Source organism: Jaculus jaculus, chromosome 21 (assembly GCF_020740685.1).
Source record: "Jaculus jaculus isolate mJacJac1 chromosome 21, mJacJac1.mat.Y.cur, whole genome shotgun sequence".
NCBI classification, from domain to species: Eukaryota; Metazoa; Chordata; class Mammalia; order Rodentia; family Dipodidae; genus Jaculus; species Jaculus jaculus.
In genome coordinates this window covers 1228337-1249696 of record NC_059122.1, presented here as the reverse complement: position 1 = coordinate 1249696, position 21360 = coordinate 1228337, and the positions used below count along the sequence as shown (strand labels likewise).

Below are 21360 nucleotides of genomic sequence, written 5' to 3'. Positions count from 1 at the left end.
GGGCCCTCAGCCTTGCCATAAAGGAAACTTGGCTGGCCATCCTCTGTCATGGCGACCCTCCAGCCAGCCTGGGCTCTGGTACCCTTGATGCTGGGCTCTCCGGTCAGAGTGGGGAAAGTCATCCCACTGAGTGGGAGCCTCCTCATTAGCTGATTTTTCAAAACTAAGCAAAGAGGTTGTGGCAAAACACCTGAAGTTGCCTCTGTCAGACCCTGGCGGCCCAGGTCTTGAGGCTTGATGGAGTTCTTGGAATCAAAATGCTCTGCAGTGCCGTCACCAATGAAGAGACCCCTCTGACTCTCGGCCCTGTACTCGCAGCTGCCCTTGCGGACCCTGGCCATTGCGGGTTTGGGGTCCAGGTGGGTACTGACCAGGAGCGATTTACTGTCATGGGCTAAAACTTCAGAAGACAGATGAGTGTCTGCAACTGAGGGGAGTCCACTTCAAAGTGTAGGGTGGGACTGGAGAGATGGCTTAGCGGTTAGGCACTTGCCTGTGAAGCCTAAGGACCCTGGTTCGAGGCTCGATTCCCCAGGACCCATGTTAGCCAGTTGCACAAGGTGGCGCACGCATCTGGAATTCATTTGCAGTGGCTGGAAGCCCTGGCGCGCCCACCCTCTATCTATCTGCCTCTTTCTCTCTCTCTCTCTGTGTCACTCTCAAATAAATAAATAAATAAAAATAGACAAAAAAATTCAAAGTGCAGGTTGATTCTTTGTTGTGAGAACACAATTCCAATGTTAGCCCCTCATCTCCTATGTTTTCTACTGGATATTCAAACATACTGACTGTTTCTGAGAAATTTAGTTTCTGACTACAGATCTTAGTGGGACATTTTAGGCCAAGTTTCCTCTCTGCAATGTGGACGTAGGCTCAAAAACAGTCCCAACATGGAATCACAGCATGTTACAGGTGCTAAAAAGGTGAGAAATACAGTCCCCTCTATTTCTGTGGTGTGCTCAGCAAAACTCCCTTCTACTCTAGGCAGCCCAAGTAACTTATTTCAGCTCTGTGACAGGGGTCAGAACACACACAGCTCCAAATGTGGGCCTGTGATTCTGGGCTCCGATCCACTGTCTTTTCTCCCGCTGCTGCAGACTCCTGCGTGGGCAGCTGCTCCGGGATCGAAGTGGGTCTTTAGCTGGTTTTCACTGGCAAGCAGGTCCACGGGTGCTTGGGTGCACTTATTCTGTGGTTCTGATTGACCAGCTGGTTCTGCAGCTTGGCATGCAGGACAGGGCAAGGGTGAAGAAACTATTATTGGCAGGAGCATTATCATCTTGATGGCATTGTGTGCTGGGGAGGAGCAGGGAAGCTGCCAATCGGGGGCAGCGGAGGGTTTCTTGGGCAAAGGAGTTTCAAGGGCAAGTGAAACATAAAGGTAGATTCCGTTAGCAGTCTACAGGGCCAACGTGTAGGCTGAGTGGAAGATTTTATTAGTTGTCCAATAACCAGGATAAAGCAGGCACTCCACAACGCCACTGAGAGAGGTCATTTGATGCTTGTAACGATGTGGAAAGTTAGTAAGTGCTTTGCCTAAGTCTATCTGACTTGCCAGTTGGAACTCACTTCACCACAGTCTATTTTATTTTATTTGTTTGAGAGAAAGACAGAGAGAGAGAGAGAATGGGTGTGCCAGGGCCTTCAGCTACTGCAAATGAACTCCAGATGCATGTGCCACCTTGAGCTTACGTGGGTCCTGGGGAGTCGAACCTGGGTCACAGGTAAGCGCTTAACCGCTAAGCCGTCTCTCCAGCCCTTGTTACATTTTTTATACGCACACAAATGCATAATGTATTTTGATCATATTCACCCCATTCCTCTCTTATTCCCCTCCCACTCCACTCCTGATGATCCACCTCCTCGTTCTAAGTAGTCCGCCTAATACTTTCATGTCTTCTACTTAAGACCCAGTGAGTTACATCAGGGCTTTTACAGAGGCATGGGCGAGGGTCGCATGCAGGAAGATGGGCACCTTTCCAGCAGCTGTGCAACTGAGGGAAACTATCTCTTCCCAACAGCAATTATCTGTGCATGAATTCTCAGGGAGGGTCGAGACCTCATATGTTTCTCCCTCTTCCATGATGGGACATTGCTTTTATCACTAGCATTTTAATTTTTTATTATTGATAACTTCCATAATTATAGGCAATAAACTGTGGCAAGTCCCTCCCCCTCACTTGCCCCTTTGAAACTCCACTCTCCATCATATCCCCTCCCCCTCTCAATCAGTCTCTTTTATTTTGATGTCATCATCTTTTCCTCCTATTATAATGGACTTTTTTTTTTTTTTTTTGAAGTAGTGTTTCACTCTAGTCCCAACTGACCTGGAATTCACTATGTACCCTCAGGGTGGCCTCGAACTCATGGAGATCCTCCTACCACTGCCTCCCAAGTGCTGGGATTAAGGGCATGCACCACCATCCCCGGTCATAATGGTCTTATGTAGGAAGTGCTGGGCACTGTGAGGTCACGGCTATGTGATGGGACATTGCTGGCGTGCCCAATCTTGCACGGAAAGTGCACTGTTAAATTACATCTTTTTAGTTTTGAACTCTGGATGAATGTTAGCCAGTGGCGGATCATTGGTAAGGTTTATAAAACAACAGGGTAGCTTTCATGTAATAACTTATAGCAAGTCTACAATTCCATCCTGGGCAGATAACATCTTGGCTGCGGGACAGATGCGGGGGATGGGGGGGTGGCTCTGGGAACTGAAATCCAGCCTGCGTTGCACTCCATTTGATGAACCATGTGGATCTACGGTCCAGGCAAAGGAGACATTTGCTTTCTATTTTGCCCCCAAATGTCCCAGCTTCCTTGAGCCCTTCCATCTGCAAGCCAGCCCCGCTCCTCTCACCTGTGAAGGATCCCTTCCGACCTTCCCAGATTCCCGCCTGGCTCCCGGCCCTCTGCCCCGCGGCGCCCGGCCCCGTGGCGCACACCACTCACCCACGCGCAGCTTGAAGTCGTTGAAGGAGTGCTTATTAATGGCGTCCAGCTTCGCCACGAGTGCAAACGCAAACTCCACCATGGTGCCGATGTGCATGTACTGCCGCTCTGGCTCCTGGAAGACAGCGTCCACACAGGGTTAGGGCCTCCCAGCCCGAGGGCGGGCTCGTGGCTCATGACGTTTGGGACGAGCTCTGTCTCATGTCAGGGAAGCATCCCGAGGCCCCAGCATGATGGAAGTCTCTGGCCAGCATGGCTCCAGAGTCCCAGGCACTTCCAGGAGAAAATGCCATGTGGTTGGTCCTTGTTCTAGCTGTGACTGACAAAGGAAGCTCTATGGCAGAGAAGGGAGAGGAGACACCTCCTTGCCTCCAGCTGCAGCCTCCCTTGACCAACCATCAGGGCTCAGGCCACACTTCCCTGGTGGCAGCGTCTCTACCCAGTGCACCTCTGCCCCTGGTTATGGTAATGCTCTTTATCCTCTTGTCCAGTCACGATTGTGGGCTAAGTCACTGCCCCCCCGCACCCCAAGTCTTATGTGGAAATCCTAACTTCGGTGCCTCAGAGGCTAACTGCTGCACAGTTTTAAAGAGGTCACTGGGTGGACCCCAATCCAACAGGATGGATGTCTTTGTAAAAAGAGATTAGGACGCAGACACACACAAAGGGACAAGGGAGCAAGGACACGGAGGCCTCGGGAGAAACTAGCCTTGACACCACCCTGACTTCGGGCTTCTGCTCGTGAGCCACCTGGCTCGTGGTATGTGCTAGAAAACTCCTGCAAACTAAGGCTTTCTGCTTTAACTCATCGCCGAGTTTTATAACTCTCATGGGGAGGAGAAAATTATGGAGCCGCAGGACAGAAGTCCAAAATTTCCAAGGACAGCAAGTGAGAATTTCTATGTATACTGACTGTTAATTTACAGTTAACATTCCTGTTACTAGTTTATAGTTCCCATTAACTTGTAACACCCATTATATTTATATTTATGTTCATTAAAAACATTTAGAGAGAGAGAGAATGGATGTGCCAGGGCTTTCAGCTGCTGTAAAATTGCACATTTGCATCACTATGCATCTGGGTCCATGGGACCCAGAGATTCGAACATGGGTCCTCAGGCTTCGCAGTCAAGTGCCTTAGCCATTGAACCATCTCTCCAGCCCTTTATTTGTTTTTTTAATATTTAATTAATTTATTTATTTGGGAGAGAAAGAGAAAGAGGGAGAGAGATAAATAGGGAGAGAGGGGATGGGCACACCAGGGCTTCTAGCCACTGTAAACAAACTCCAGATGCATGTGCCACCTTGTGCATCTGGCTTACGTGGGTCCTGGAGAATTGAACCAGGGTCCTTAGGCTTTGCAGGCAAATGCATTAACTGCTAAGCCATCTTGCCAGCCCTATTTGTTTTTATTTTTTTTTTCAATTTTGAGAGAGACGGTTGGTGGGCAGGCTGAGAGAGATGTTCAGTTTTGAAGCTCATCTTTTTTTTTTTTTTTTTTTTTTTTTTTTTGGTTTTTCGAGGTAGGGTTTCACTCTAGCCCAGGCTGACCTGGAATTCACTATGGAGTCTCAGGGTGGCCTCGAACTCATGGTGATCCTCCTACCTCTGCCTCACGAGTGCTGGGATTAAAGATGAGTGCCACAAAGCCCAGCTGCTCTGAATGTTTCTTCTGTCCTTTGCTATTTGATGGTCAGGTGCACCCAAATAATGTGGAGAACAGCATGTGTTCCAGAAGTTTGCTCATCCTTCCATCCCAAGCCTGCTGGGCATCAGCAGGTATCTGTTTTTGCTCTGAAATCAAAGCTCTTGAGTCTGGTCTTACTTGCTAGTTAGTGAGCTAGCCCAGGGACGAGCCTGTGCTATATTCCTCTGCATCTCCACAGGAGACGGGTCTCTGACGTAGAAGGAGAAATGATGCCTAGATGGCTGTCGACTGACCGCAGTTAGGCTAATGGAGGGTTACTAAGAAGTAGAGGCTAGGAAGGGTTAAGAGGGGAGTAGTTTGGGACTGATAGGGGAAAAGCTGGCTGATGCTTATCTGGGGCCTAAGAAGAACTGTTGCTCTGCCCAGTCAAGCCTGCCAGGCTCCAAGGGAAGGGCAGACAACTCTTAGAAGGTTGGCCTGAGCCATGTCCTCAAGTGGGGTACAGACAGGGAGTTGGGCCATAAGGGACACAGAACTACTTGAGAGAAGCAACAGAATACGATTAAGCCATCACTTCTGGGATGAGAAGCTGCTGCCGTTGGATTTCGGGGGGCGCTCAGTCAGAGACAGAGAGAGATCATGCCTCAGAGGCAGAGAAGGATCTCGGGACAGAAACGACACAGCAGTTGCCCTGGTAGAAGATGAAAACCAATTCCCAGAGGCTCTAGAGCAGTGAGGGACAGAGGGAGATGGGGACGTAAGCCAGGCTTTCAAGCTGAGGACGGGGTACAGCAACCCAAGGTGGCAGTGAAGAGAATGAGGACAATGACCGTGACAATGACACGGTGGTCACCTTGTCCACGCAGTAGCTAAGTACAGCCCACAGAGAGGCGCCACACTATAGTAGTCTCTCACCTTGGCATTACTGACTTTTGGAACAAACGATGCTTTGTTCTGGGGACATCCTGGGCATCACAGGGTGTTTAGCTCCATCTCTGTACCTCACTACTGGATGTGAATAGCACCCTCAACCTCTAGCTGAAATGACCAACATTGGCAAATGTTCCCCCTTCTCAAGCAGGGTGCTTTCTCTAAGCTGCAGGCCACCAAAGCCATAAATAAGAAAAATGTGAATGGAGGCTGGAGAGATGGCTTAGCAGTTAAGGCATGTGCTTGCAAAGCCAAAGGATCCCGGTTCGATTCCCCAGGACCCATGTTAGCCAGATGCACAAGGGGGCGCATGCATCTGCAGTTCGTTTGCAGTGGCTAGAGGCCCTGGCGTGCCCATTCTCTCTCTCTCTCCCTCCCTCCCTCCCTCCCTCTTTGTTTTTCTCAAATAAATAAATAAATAATAATAAATTTAAAAACTGTGAATGGAAAAGTGCAACTGCATTTCTCATTAAGGGAAAAATCCTCACCAAAAAAAAAAAAAAAAAAAAATTCATGAAAGGAAAACTGAACAATGTCATCTGGAACTAGGAAGCAGCTGGTCAGCTGATTCTGGTGTCAATCCACAATGTTGTTTAGTCTTTGAAAGACCAGTGAGGCTTTCTACTATATCTTAGTAATAGATTTCATTTCGGGACTTATGAGGAACAAGGGATCCAAGGCTTCTGCAGTCAGATGGACCCCACCTTGCCTTTTAACAGAAAGCATTAGCCATTTAGCTAAACTGACAAACCAAACTTCATGTGGTTAAAGAAAAAATCACAAGCGTCCAAGTGAAGAAGGCATATTTGCCTTGGGAGAAATGGTTTGCTTCCTGTGAACCAAGGTGTGTAAAGCACATTCCCTGATCCCTGATTCATTATCCCCCAAGCTGTTCTCGTGCTAAAAGTGGAGGTGCGAGATGACCTCAGCCGTCAGGCAAGATTGAGTTCTGGGAGTCCAGTCTAAATCCAATATCAATAATTCATGTGGACTCAGAAAACCCTTGGGGGAAAAAAATTATGCGAGGTTGCAGAAAGATCCCAGTTCTTTTTGAGAGGTCCATAGAGCTGAGTACTTGGTAAGTTCTTGACGGCAGTAGGAAGAAGCTATTTCTCCCATGACTCAAATCTTTTCTGCCAGATTATCTCCAAATATTGCCCTGCATTCAGCTACCCAGGGACGAGTCACGTGCTTCCCCGGGACACATATTTCAAGCTGGCTGGTTTGGAAATTTCAGAAGCGTGGAAGGTGTCGGGTGCTGCCAGGCGCAAGCTGGAGCCTTTAGGAGAGGGGTCTGAGCTGCCAGGCACGGCTACGGACCCCCGGGCTACAGGAGGCCGCTCCCTTTCCAAGCCTGGCACACCTGAACTTAGGCTTTGCCCACAGCCCTGTGACCTTTGGCCAGTTGCCTAGGAAACTCATCAGCCTTCACACAGCCCATCCCCCGAGACCCTAGATCACCTGACCCCCCTGCCATTGCCCACGTGCTAGAATGAACGTCCCCATATGCTAATTAGGCATCAGCAATGAACCTTGTACATCCAGTCACCCTAGGGTCCTCCTCCCTGCCCTCAGATGCTTATAAACCCATTTCCCTGAAGAGAAACTGAGAGAGCTGTTCACCAAAACTGTCTCCCAAAACTCTCTTACTTTTGCACGCTCCCTTGCCTGGGTGTCTTTGGGGGTGGGGGACTGCAGCTGGCCCCGGAGCAAGGACCCAGAAACTCACAAGGAAGCATATCTATGTTTAACGGGATGATTATCAAATCCAAGTGATTGCTTAATATTTCAGGCCAACATCAAGGTCACCTTCATTCCCTCCATGCGCAACGCTCTCGTGACCTGTGTTGAAAATTCCTGCTGTTCAGATTCCCAGCTGGTTGCAAGGGGACTTGGGATAGCATTTAAGGAGACGGCTCCCGGGACACCTGGCTGTCATCTTGGCTCTCTGCAGGGATGTCCAACCCCCCTAGGGGAGATGAAAGAGCTGTGACTCGGCTCACCTGGGGGAAGGAGCTGTGGGAATGCTGGAGTCACGCCAGGTGGTCTCAGATCTGGGATCTGCCATCAACCGATCAGATCACTTCTCTGGGACTCATTCTCCTCACTTGTAAAAATAAGTCAGTAGCTGTCTACCTCAGAGGGCCGTGGTGACCATAAAAGGGACCCGACGCAAGCAGAGCTGCAGCCTGGGCCTCGGGGTTCACCGAGCGGTACTCAGGAAGGGTCCGCACGGTAGGCCGCCGGCTCCAGGTCACTGGGACAAAATGTGTGAGATAATTTACAGGGAAGAAGTCTCATTTTGGCTCACAGGTTCAGACACTGCATTTCCTGGCACAGCTGATGACGCTGACCACCTCCCTTAGGCTGGCAAGCAAGGGTGGACAGGAAGGTGGCACGGTGCACCTCTTGGGCACTCCTCCAGTGAGCTGACCTCCCACCTTTCCAATGTTCTGGTACCTTCCATAGCAATACAGGCAGGGGACCAAGCCACTTGAGGACAGTTTTCAAACCATGACAGTGAGACAGTGCTTTGGGATCTAGTTAGCCAAGTTGTTCCCTCTTTCTGTCCATGGACCATCTCATATTCTTGAATGACTTTGACACTGATCTAAGTGTCTGACATTTCAAAGTCTTTGAGAGTGTCAGTGTATCTAGCAAAGAAGGATGGTTTTCTTTCTTTTTTATTTTTATTTTTATATATATATATATATATATTTTTTTTTGGTTTTTCAAGGTACGGTCTCACTCTGGTCCAGGCTGACCTGGAATTAACTCTGTCATCTCAGGGTGGCCTTGAACTCATGGCAACCCTCCTACCTCTGCCTCCCCAGTGCTGGGATTAAAGGCGTGCACCACCACACCCGGCTGTCTTTCTTTTTCATATTGAATTTTTTTTATTTGAGAGAGAGAAGAAGAGGCACATAGAGAATAGGCACGCCAGGGCCGCCAGCCACTGCAAACAAACTCCAGAGATATGCGCTCCCTTGGGCATCTGCCTTACATGGGTACTAGGGAATTGATTTTGGGTCCTTAGGCTTCACAGGCAAGTGCCTTAACCACTAAGCCATTTTTCCAGCCTCTCTTTCTTCCCTTCCTTCCTTCGTTCTTTCTCTCTCTGTTTCCCTTCCTTCCTTTCTTTTTCCCTCTTCCTCTCCCTTTTCCTCTTTCCTTCCTTCCTTTCTACCCCTCCCTCCCTCTCCCTTTCAATCTCTTTCTTTTCTGTTTTCATGTTCCTGTTACCCTCATGGAAACACAAGGAAATGTCTGCCTACTGATGACACACGATGAAAACTCTAGTCCGTATACCAGAAAGCATAGGCACTAGACTTCATTTCAGCAGAGACCAGAGCTGCCCTCTGTGCTTATAGGTATAGGCAAGCGGGACTGTTGGTTTCAGTAAGCACGTCAGCTTCGATGAACTTGGCAGTGAGAGACCTCGAAAGACCCCAGCTACCCCTGTGACGGACCAGCAGCATCCTCTGACGCTCCGCCCCCAGCGCTGGAACTGCTGTTTGCACGCGTTTGCATTCTGCGTTTCCAGACTGTTGCCCCCAAGGCTGGTCATCAGCAAGGGCTCTGGGCTTGGAAGAGCAGGCAGATCGCCTGACAGGTCTCTCAGGTCCTCAGCAGCCAAACCGAGTGGCTCCTGGCTTGAGCACTCAGGGAATGGTAGAGGTGGCATGAAAGGGTTTCCTGTCCATTGCTCTGCCAGCCCACTTCCCTTGCTGATGCCCTGGGTGTGCCAGTGCAGGGCTCTCAGGGGTGGCCCACATGGAGGATCCTGGAGCCAACTTAGGCAGGTGAGAGAGGAAGCGTATTTTAGGGGGAAATGTGAGCTAAGCTACACTGGTATTTCAGAGGAGACCCAGCAAGATCTGGATAGAACAGGTGGTCAACTGACAGACCAACAACAGCTCTTGACTAAGCCTCAAAAACAGTTCTGATGCCCAATGTGCTTACATGTGGTAAGTAAAGAAATTTTTCTTAAGGAATGTTCAACAAAATAGTTTAAAATAAAGAAAATAAAATGGTTAAAAAGAAGGAAACAATACAAATGTTTTTTAAAAAAAACATAGTGGGTTGGAAAGATAGCTTAGTGGTTAAGGCACTTGCCTGTGAAGCCTCAGGTTCAATTCCCCGGGACCCAAGTAAGCCAGATGCTCAAGGGGCACATGGGTCTGGAGTTTGTTTGCAGTGGCTGGAGGCCCTGGCATGCCTATTCTCTCTCTCTGTCTGTCTTTCTTCTATCTCTCTCTGCTTGCCAAAAAATAAGATTTTAAAAATTTTATAAAAAAATTAAAAAAAAACTAATTAGTATTTGTCATCATTTGTTTTTGATGCTAGCCATTTTGACCAGAGTGAGATGGAATCTCAGGGGAGGTTTAATCACATTTTCTATGATGACTAAGATGTTGAACATTTTATAATAGAAATTATATAATTTATTATATTATATTATATGTATAATAACATAATATTTTTAGCTATTTGCATTTCTTCTTTGGAGAGCCCTCTACTCTCTGCTCAGTCCCATGGCCCAATTAAAAAAAATTGCTTATTTTTATTTATTTGAGAGCGACAGACAGAGAGAGAAAGAGAGAGAGAATGGGCGCGCCAGGGCCTCCAGCCACTGCAAATGAACTCCAGACGCGTGTGCCCCCTTGTGCATCTGGCTAACGTGGGTCCCAGGGAATTGAACCTGGGTCCTTTGGCTTCTCAGGCAAGTGCCTTAAACACTAAGCCATTTCTCCAGCCCCTTGATTCATTTTTTAAAAATTATTTATTTATTTATTTGAGAGCAACAGACACAGAAAGACAGATAGAGAGACAGAGAATGGGCGTGCCAGGGCCTCCAGCCTCTGCAAACGAACTCCAGACGCGTGTGCCCCCTTGTGCATCTGGCTAACGTGGGACCTGGGGAACTGAGCCTCGAACCGGGGTCCTTAGGTTTCACAGGCAAGCTCTTAACTGCTAAGCCATCTCTCCAGCCCGCCTTGATTCATTTTTAAAATGAAAATAATGAATATTGGTATGAACAGTTATAAAACATATATTTCCCTTCATAAACTATAATAAACTTTCCTTTAAATAAAAACCTTCACTGAGCTAAAAGATGACCTTACAGAGATTCTGGTTAATGGCTTTGGTCACAGATGCCTTATGTTGAGTAGAATATCCTATGTGGACATGATGACATTTGATATTTAATTTATGCCAAAATCTCTTATCTTTGTTTTTCCAGAGGAGACAGCGATGCCATTATATAAATCAGAGTACACCTTCACATATTGTTACTGTTAGCATTTTAATTGCCTATGCAGACCATGGATTCTATAAACCATTTTGAATAATATCATCCTCCCTACAACCTGATCAAACAGGGACGGTTACTGCGTCATGCACAAGGGAAACAGATGAGAAGGCTTGGAGTTGTAGGGGGAGTAGCCTCATGTGTGAGCCCCTGTGCCGTGTCCCCTGAAAACTGTCACTGCAGAATGGCCACTGGGCATGTGGTCCGTATGCAGCGCAGGGACGTGAAGACAAGGCTGATGGTGCAGAGAGAGGCGAGCTTACAGCAAACGGGCTGGCTGGGAGCAGTGATGCCCAAGGGTGTTCACACCCACGACCAGGCAGGATGCATCAGGTGGGGAGGCTGAGGAAGAGGCAGACAAGAAGTGGGGGTGGGCAGTATCAAGGACCACCAGGTGGAGTCCTGGACGGGCAGAGTCTAGCATGTGCCTGCTGGGTATTTTTCTGCAGTCCTGCACAAGGCTCTTCTTCTCTTGACAACTTGGTAAGGCTCATGGCTGTGCCATGCTGGTTTCTCCTCCTGCGCAATGGGCAGGGAGGTGGATGTCTACCTCTGAGAACTGGATGGCTGGACGTGTTCGGTGGTGGTATAGTCTGAGATGTGTTTGGGCATCAAATTGACAAGGGGTGGGTGGACTTGTGGTACTTAATCTATTTTTTTTTCTTGTTTGTGAGTGAGTATGCATGTGTGTGTGCACGCATGCGCACCCAGGGGTGCATGTTTATTCATGTAAGCGTGGGTGTGTGCTTGTGGGTGTGAAAGCCAGAGGTTGACAGCAGGTATCTTCCTTGACTGCTGTGCATCTTATTTACTGACGTGGAATCTCTCACTTGAATCCAGGGATTGCCAGTTTGGCCAGTCAGGCTAGCTTGCCGCAGGATCCTCATGCCCACCTCCCAAACACCAGGGCTGTACACAGGCACCCATGGCGATCCAGAAGTTACCCACCTGCAGTCCCCACACCTGCTCGGCAAGCACTCTACTGAATGAGCCATCGCTCCACCCCGTGAGTGCCAACTTGACTGGACGAAGACGTGCTTATATGAGTCAAATACATCTCCACGTGTGCCTAGGTCTGTGCTGGTTTGTGTCCCCCATAAACTCAGGTGTTCTGAATGCTAGATCCCCAGCGGATGGAGATTTGGGAATTAACGCCTCCTGGAGGGAGTGTATTGTTGGGGGTGGGCTTATGGGTATTAAAGCCAGTGTCCCCTAGCCAGTGTTTGGCACACTCTCCTGTTGCTATTGTCCACCAGATGTTAGCCAGGGGGTGATGTCCACCCTCTGCTCATGCCATCGTTTTCCCCTGCCACCGTGGAGCTTCCCCCTCAAGCCTGTAAGCTAAAATAAATCTCTTTTTCCCAGAAGCTGCTCTTGGTTGGGTGATGTCTACCAGCAAGGTGAACCGGACTGCAACAATGTCTAAGAGGGAAGTTGCATAGAGAATTCGATGAAGGAAAATTCAGCCCTTTAGTAGGCAAGCTGAAGACAGGAACACCAGCCTCTGGCTTAATTCCCAAGAGTTTTTGTTCCCATCCATCTTTTGTCCCTGTCTCTCTGTGTCTGCCTGCCGGCCTCTTTCTTTCCCTCTCTCTTCTCTGTGCCCATCTCTCTTCTCCGCCCACCATACAATATGAGGCTGCAGTGGGAAGGCGGCTATCACACACGAGGGAAGAAAGCCCTCACCCAAAGCCAGCGCCTCCGCCCAGGCCTGCCCAGTCTTCAGAGTAGCAGGAAGATAAGTGACCCTTCCTGCGTGTGGCTTGGCTGTGAGAAGCCATGGGAACTCAGACAGATGCTGAGAGTACTAGGCTCAACATTTTGAATTCTGAAGCCAAAACAGCATGTTTGTCCCTCATTCATATTTTCATACTACTTTTTTTTTCGAGGTAGGGTCTCACTCTAGCCCAGGCTGACCTGGAATTCACTATGTAGTCTCAGGGTGGCCTCGAACTCACAGCGATCCTCTTATCTCTGCCTCCTGAGGGCTGGGATTAAAGGCGTGCACCACCATGCCCGGGCCTCATGTTATATTTTTAGTGGCTAAGTTTTAAAAGTATCAAGACGTGTGTTGGTGTCTAGTGAAATCAGAGGGCAAAATGTAAAATAATTAGCTCGCTTTTGAATACAAATAAGATATCTAAGCAATGTTACATTTTAAAACTTCCGTTTTACATTTTCCAGAAAAATTTTCAATGATTTAATGTTCTGTAGATAAAATCCCAACCATTAACAATATGCAAGACTGGAGCTGGAAAGAAGGCTTAGCAGTTAAGCGCTTGCCTGTGAAGCCTAAGGACCCCAGTTCGAGGCTCGGTTCCCCAGGACCCACGTTAGCCAGATGCACAAGGGGGCGCAGGCCTCTGGAGTTCATTTGCAGCGGCTGGAGGCCCTGGTGCGCCCATTCTCTCTCTCTCCATATCTGCCTCTTTCTCTCTCTGTCACTCTCAAATAAATAAATAAAAATGAACAGAAATATTTAAAAAATTATGCAAGACCGTGCATCAGGGTACACTGTTCTTCTTTTGTCTCAGGTTCCAAGAAGTCTTAGGAGGTCACTTCTGGCAGTGCAATCCAATAGTAAGATTTTTTTCCCTAAGCTTTCTTTTTTTTTTTTTTTGTATTTTTATTTATTTATTTGAGAGCACAGACAGCGAGAGAAAGAGGGAGAGAAAGGGAGAGGGAATGGGCGCGCCTGGGCCTCCAGCCACAGCAAACGAACTCCAGACACGTGCGCCCCCTTGTGCATCTGGCTAACGTGGGTCCTGGGGAACCGAGCCTCAAACGGGGGTCCTTAGGCTTTACAGGTAAGTGCTTAACTGCTAAGCCATCTCTCCAGCCTGTCCTAAGGTTTCTTTTATTATGCGTTTCTTCTTTTCCTCACTGATAAAGTAACTCATGCCCACTGCAAAAGGGGGTGAGGGACAGCTGAGAATGCGCGAGCAGTCCCTCCTCTCTCTGGGTTCCACCCACCTTCATGAGGCTGTGTTCTGGTGAGTTCTCCCCACGGCACACAGCAGGGGGCAGGCTGCACGCTAACCTGCGCGGAGTGCTGGCCAGGATGGACGCTCTCTCAGGAGGACGGGAGTCTTTGCTCACTCACCCCTTCTGGTCACTTCACAAGTCAGAAACTACGTCCACACAAACGTGCACAAACACAGAGACAAAACACCCAACAGAAAGCTCTCCTTACAACCCCTGGATGACAAGGAGACTCAAGTTTGCCAAACCACCTTTGCAAGTCAAATCCTATGTGGTCAGTAAGGACTTCTGGTTCCTGCGTTTTCTATCAAAAGGCAAGGGGTTTGAGTCAGTCCACTTACGGCTATGTCTTCCAGGTTCAAACATTTTCCTGAAAATTTCCTAACTTCATTTTTCTGTACTGCTGAATAGAATGCTATCCTGTCTGTAGACAACATTTTCATTATATTCTATCAACGGGTATCTAGGCTGATTCCAATTCTTAGCTACTGTAAATAAAGGTAAAACAGACACAGATGTGCATGTATCTGCATAGTAAAAGTGGAATTCTTAGGGTACATGCCCCTGAGTGGTGTAGCTGGGTCATATGAGAGTTCTATTTCTATTTTTTTAAATTTTATTTATTTATTTGACAGAGGAAAGGGGGGGGGGATAGAAAGAATGGGCACACCAGGGCCTCTAGCCACTGGAAATGAACTCCAGATGCGTGTGCCCCCTTGTGCATCTGGCTAACGTGGGTCCTGGGGAATCGAACCTGGGTCCTTTGGCTTTGCAGGCAAGTGCCTTAACCGCTAAGCCATCCCTCCAGCCCTTGTTTCAGTTTTTCAAAATATTTTAATTTTCTTTATTTATTTGAGAGAGAAAAGAGGGAGAGAAAGAGACAGAATGGATGCACCAGGGCCTATAGCCACTGCAAATGAACTCCAGATGTATGTGCCACCTCATGCATCTGGCTTATGTGGGTCCTGGGGAATTGGACCTCGGTCCTTTGACTTTGCAGCAAGTGCCTTAACTGCTAAGTCATACCCCCAGCCCATTTGTTTCATTTAAAAAAAATATTTTATTTATTTATTTATTTATTTGTTTGAGAGAGAGAGAGAGAGAGAGAGAGAGAGAATGGGCCTCCAGCTGCTGCAAACGAACACCAGACACATGTGCTCCCTTGTGCATCTGGCTTACGTGGGTCCTGGGGATTCGAACTTGGGTCCTTTTGATTTGCAGTAAAACGCCTTAACCGCTAAGCCATCCCTCCAGCCCCTATTTCTAATTTTTAAAGATAACCTCCATAGTGATTTCTATAATGGGGTCAAATGTGGCTAAAACCTATAGAGGTAGAATGGCAGCCAAAAGCAAATATAATGTAGAGAGATGAGCTGGAAGGAGGTGGGGGAAAGAGCAAAGGATCTAGGTAACATATAAACAGGAGGGAGGAAGATACAGGAGGAAGGGAATGGGACGGGAGGGAGATTGGGTACAAAATCAGATTGTATTTGACAATTCCAGAATGAATGATGCCTACATTTCTATAGGCCACCTAAAAACACAATTTTAAAAAATAAATACAAATCGCAATTCACTTTTGTCAACCCAGGATGGCAGAGGGCCAACTTGAATAAGTCCCTTCACAACCGGCTTTCATCTTCAGTTATCTGCTCACAGCGAGGACGGGCTGTGTCCCTCTTACCGGACAGACAGCGGGAATCCTGACAGCTCCGAGAAATCCCCAGAGCTCCCTGCTTAGGAACACGACCACTGAGCTTAGGGGTGCACATTCAGTAGAGTTTTGGGGTCCTTGCGTGGCTCCGTACGTGTCTTAGGTGTGTGGCACCTTGGCACCTACCTGCGTGTGCTCCTGGCTGGCCACCGTGCTCAGGCCCGTCGCTGCCATGTACGTGCTGCCGATGGTCTTGATCTTCTCCACCCCGCTGAACTTGGGCTTGGACAGCAGCTGCGGAGCAATGACAACTGCGTGGTTACTGATCTAACGCCGGCACCCGGAGCGCCAGGCGCACAGTCAAGCAAACGAGGCTTGTCACGAACACTGCCGTCACCGGCCCCCCTCGCTTCGAGCTTTCGGGGAGAGGACACTTCATGCATTTCGTAAAGAGCGTGACCCTGGGGGCTAAGAGGACACAGTGATTTACTTCCTGTAAACACACTTTCCTGCCAAGCTTGGCTCGGGAAGGGAGCGCAGCAAATTATGATGGGCAGGGGCTCGCCCGTTTCTCATGATTTGCCCTGGCTCAAGGGTGGCAATGGTGGGCAGGGAGCAACCAGAACGGAAGCTGAAGGGAAGAGCAGGGATGGGGGGTGACATCCTGACAGACTGTTGAAAGTGAACTTTTGTTAATTTTTAAAATTTTTGCAGATTTTGTTAAGGACTCATGAATGGTGCCAGCCAAAGAGCAGAAGCGCATTCTTGCTGTTTTCTTGGCAATCCAGCCTTCAGGGAACATCATGCCAGGATTCATGTCCAGGAGTTGAGGCTATGTGAGCAATCCCGGGTACACATCTGGACACACCCATTGCCATTCACCTTCAGTGCTGGGCGGGAGGGTTTCAATGTAAAGTGACCGCCCTAAGCTCACGTGTCTGCATACTTAATTACCAGCAGGAGGCGCTCTTCTGAGAGGCTGGGGACCTTTCAGGAGGTGAAGCCTTAAGGGAGGAAGTGTCCCAAGGGGCCTGCCTTGGGGTGCTCCAGCCCAGCCCCATTTCCTGTCCTTTCTCCCTTTTCCTGCTTGCCAAGGTGGGCGTGTTAATGTGATAATGTGACTCCAGCTTCCAAGCTCCTGCCTTGCTTTTGTTGTTGTTGTTGTTTGTTAATAGAACTTTTATTATTTCAATTGTGATGCAGTTCCTATTAAATTCATAATAATGGAGGTTATACATAAAGTAAACAGGTCACAGCATTCCCCCCCCCCCCCCGCGGTAGGGTCTCACTCTGGTTCAGCCTGACCTGGAATTCACTATGTAGTCGCAGGGTGGCCTCGAACTCACAGTAATCCTTCTACCTCCACCTCCCGTGTGCTGGGATCAAAGGCGTGCGCCACCATGCCTGGCAGTCACAACATTTCTATTTGATACTATTTAGAATCAAATTACATTGATAAATGTATCCAGAGGACGACTTAGGTTCTCAATGGATGGCAGAGTCTAAAAATGCAAAATATAGCTTCTGCTTTTGACCATGCTGTTTTAAAATTCTCAAACATGCATTCATATATTCTAGTTTTTTTTTTTTCTTCCCCAGTATGATGGACTCTACCCTCAGGAACTGTTAGCTGAGTCACACCCATTTCTTCTCTATGTCGCTTCTGTGCAGGTATTTTGTCCCAGAAACGGAGAAAGTAGCTGACCCACCGGGGAACTTTCTGTCCCTGCAGGGCGGTGGCAGCTAACATGACTGCTCTCACTGCGCACTTGGTATAGCACCAGACATCCCTGCTTGCCAGGAGGCCTTCCCCCTGAATACCATGAGGGAAACCCAGAGGGGATGACGGTAAGGAGGAGAAGACACAGGCCCACCGGATACTTGGCACTAGGTTGGTCTGGAACATCTTGTTACATAATGTCACATATTTCAGAGTTCCACAGGACGCAGTGAGCGTAATGCTCACGCATGACAAATTCCTTCCATTTTGCATAACACTGACAAGAACTGTGTCCCTGAAAGAGCCTTGAAGTCAGAGGTGTTTGTTTTTTTTTTTTCTTACCAGAAAATAGGTCACATTATCCTCTTGTAGACTGAACATTAAAAGTTGAAAAATGAGGGGCTGGGGAAATGGCTTAGTGGTTAAGGCGTTTGACTGTAAAGCCTAAAGACCTAGGTTCGATTCCCCAGGACCCACATAAGCCAGATGCACAAGGGGGCACATGCTCTGGAGTTTGTTTGCAGTGGCTGGAGACCCTGGCTCACCCATCCTCTCTCTCTCTATCTCTCTCCCCCCTTTCTCTCTCTTTCAAATAAATAAATGAAATTTAAAAAAAGTTGAAAGATGACGCCTATTTTAAAGTCTAAAATATTCACCTTATCCCATCTACAATGATGTATTATCCCACACATTTATTGCTTTGTCATTAATAAAGCATTCCAATCACGTATAGTTCAGCTTGGTGTCTGACAGAGGCCTTGAAATATGCACGGGCACGCCAATAATCTACTATAATAAGTAGACTTGACTGCCTTTATATATAAGGGTGGGCAAGTATTTTCTCCTAGTGCTACGGTTCTAGAAAATCTGCTAATTCATTAGATGCAGATAGTGTCCCCTGCAGTTATGTCGGCTTCAATACTAAAATGTGTTTGTCTCCCCTAAATTATTCAGGGACTAGATAGATAGCTCATGGCTTCGACTCAAGCCGTCAGCAAGTAGATCTGAGGACAAGTCTGAAGATGTGACACTATGCTGACCCGCCTTCAAACGCACGGGGATCTTGCAGTGTGGGACGGGGGACCCTCTACCCCACCCCGGCTTTGTCACGGCACCTACGTCGTCAAAGTCAGCGATGATCTCATTCAGGAGCCGGAGGCACTCCAAGCCCTCCTTGTTGACGTCTGACTCGGTGTAGAACTCCTTGAAATCAGGGATGGAGGCGAACATGACGCACACGCACTCGTACGACTGGTGGTATAACTCCTGCGCGGAGAAAACAGAAGACAGGAACAGTAGGCGCTCTTCAAGCAGAGGCCCTCCAGACACAGGGCTTGCAGGGCAACCACGGGTGTGCCCTGATCCCAGCCCCAGCCCCCCTCCACGCTGCGCAGGCAAGGCCCTTGAAAAGCAGGCGCAAGCCTGCCCTGCCGCCACCCATCCACTCCCAGAGGCCACCCTCAAGAGTCACCTCTGTCAGTTCTGTCCTGGGACGCATAAGGTATCAGAGTCTGGCTTAGAGAAGATGCCCTTTGAACGACGAAGGGAAACAAAAGCATCTCAAAGCGACTGTATTGTGCTATAACCGCTTGTTGGGGCCCCATTCTTTGGATTGGAATCTTTATGAATATTTTTGTCGTTGTCCCTCCTGAAAGGAGCAGATCGAATTATTGCCCAAGTGATTTCTGCAATTTCTCCAGAGTGTAAGCATGAAAGTCCCTGGGCCACTTTTTCCTATTGTGTGAGGTCAGGTATTGTTGGGGGGAGGTCCTTTTTGTAAGGTTCAGGAGTGTCCAAGACCACGAAGACCGTGCTGAGACAAAGATGGAAGTTTTATTTATTTATTTATTAAGAGTGACAGAGAGAGAGAGAGAGAGAGACAGAGAGAGAGAGAGAGAGAGGGAGAACGGGTGCGCCAGGGCTTCCAGCCACTGCAAACGAACTCCAGACGTGTGCACCACCTTGTGCATCTGGCTAACGTGGGTTCTGGGGAATCGAGCCTCTAACCGAGGTCCTTAGGCTTCACAGGCAAGCGCTTAACCACTAAGCCGTCTCTCCAGCCCAAGATGGAGGTTTTTATTGGGGGGAAAAACACGAGCTGCCAGGACTGACTATCAAGAGCGGAGCAGTCAGCTTGGGGTCACAGATAGTGGCTTTATAGGCTCTTCAGTTGGGGGAAGGTGAGGAAGGGAAGGAATTTCTTTGTTGGAGCAGCAAATCTCTGTTCTTTACATTAGCCATAGGGTGAGACCAGAAGTGACACAGAGAGAGAGAGAAGGTAAATCTAGACTTGGAGCCTTGTTAGGCAGGGGAGGGATAATGGCTGGGCAATTCCTTGAGGAATGTGCATGATTCCCTTTGCCTCCATTTTGTCCTGACCTAACACTTTTGACTTTACCTGGGAAGAGACTCCTGGCTGTTTGTCCCTTGACAAAGCTGCCATCTCTCTCACACACATAGTTTTAAGGTGTTTCCATAGTTTTCACATGGCACAGTGGCACCTTCCAATTTGATGCTCAGAAAGGAAGGGCTGTGAGGGGGGATGGGAGCCGACCTAGGTGTGGAGGGTCTCTCTTGAGCTCAGCCTGGGGCCATTGGAGGTCCAGCGTCAGAAAGCTGACATCTGAGTGGAGGGAAGCATTGCGCACCTGCCCGTGAGCTCTGCCCCCCAGGAACCCCAGGTGAGTCCTTAGGTGGGCAGTGAGTGCTTGCCTAACTCCGGCATTTGGTGTCCTCTGCGGACTCTTCTTTACCCGTGAGTGATGGTCACAACCGCTTTGAGGTGGAGTGGACTCATGCTACGCTACCTGGACCAGGGGCAGCACAGTGCCCACACCCCGTATACGTCCTGTCGCTTTATCTATTTCTTTCCCCTGGAGGCTTTTTTTTCCCACATTTTTTAAAATTAATTAATTAATTTATTTATTTGAGAGTGACAGAGAGAGAAAGAGGCAGATATATATATAGAGAGAATGGGCACGCCAGGGCCTCCAGCCACTGCAAACGAACTCCAGATGCGTGCACCCCCTTGTGCATCTGGCTAACGTGGGACCTGGTGAACCGAGCCTCGAATCGGGGTCCTTAGGCTTCACAAGCAAGCGCTTAACCGCTAAGCCATCTCTCCATCCCTTTCCACATATTTTTTGAGACAAGCCCAATAGACTGGCCTGTTGTTTTATTTTCTTGGCCTTTTATTTTATTTTATTTTATTTATTTGAGAGAGAGAGATAGAAAGAGGCAGCAAGAGAGAGAAAGAGAGAGAAAGAGAGAAAGAGAAAATGAGAGAGAGAATGGGCATGCTAGGGCCTCTAGCCACTGTAAAGGAAATGTGCAGCTAGCTTACATGGGTCCTGGGGAATCTAACCTGTGTCCTTTGGCTTCACAGGCAAATGCTTTAGCCACTAAGACATTCCTCCAGCCCTTTTCATGAGAGAGAGAGAGAGAGACAGAGAGAGAGGCAGAGGGAAAGAATGGGCACGCTAGGGCATTCAGCCGCCATAATCAAACTCCAGACACATGCGCGACCTTGTGTGCATGTGTGCCCTTGTGTGCTTGCGTTACAGTGTGTCAGGCTTACATGGGATCTGGAGAGTCAAGCATGAGTTCCTGGGCTTCACAGGCAAGTGCCTTAAACACTAAGCTATCACTCCAGCCCTCCCTGGGAGTTGTTTTTTTAATTTTTTTGTTTATTTTTACTTATTTATTTGAGAATGACACAGAGAGAGAAGGAGGTAGCTAGAGAGAGAGAGAATGGGCACACCAGGGCCTCCAGCCACTGCAAAGGACCTCCAGATGCGTGCGCCCCCTTGTGCATCTGGCTAACGTGGGTCCTGGGGAATTGAGCTTCGAACCAGGGTCCTCAGGCTTCACAGGCAAGCACTTAACCGCTAAGCCATCTCTTCCCTGGGAGTTTTTAAGGTGGCTGGGAGTGAGAGAAAACTGAATGCAGGACTGATTGGCAGTTCCTCTCAGAATTTCATCTAATTCTCCGTGTATGCACAGGAATGCATGTGAGGATCAGCCAGGGGTTTCTAAGAAGCAGGTCCCTGAGCCTCCTCAGTGACCAGCTGAGCCTCCCCCATTAGGTGGGCCCACGCTATGCACGTCATGTTGAAAGGCTCCATGCGTTGTCCCACTGAGCGCCTCTGATTGATGAAGGA

The 21360-nt window shown here is 48.5% G+C and overlaps 1 protein-coding gene across 1 annotated transcript in view; it reads right to left on the bottom strand.

The window, feature by feature from the left end:
* Adcy2 (adenylate cyclase 2) overlaps positions 1 to 21360 on the bottom strand; it is a 494315-nt gene that overhangs the window by 8972 nt on the left and 463983 nt on the right. The window contains exons 21-23 of the mRNA XM_045139193.1: positions 18320 to 18466; positions 15667 to 15774; positions 2953 to 3067 (exon numbers count right to left, since the gene is read on the bottom strand). Coding sequence (XP_044995128.1) covers positions 2953 to 3067; positions 15667 to 15774; positions 18320 to 18466 — 370 coding nt within the window. The remainder of the gene's footprint in view (positions 1 to 2952; positions 3068 to 15666; positions 15775 to 18319; positions 18467 to 21360) is intronic.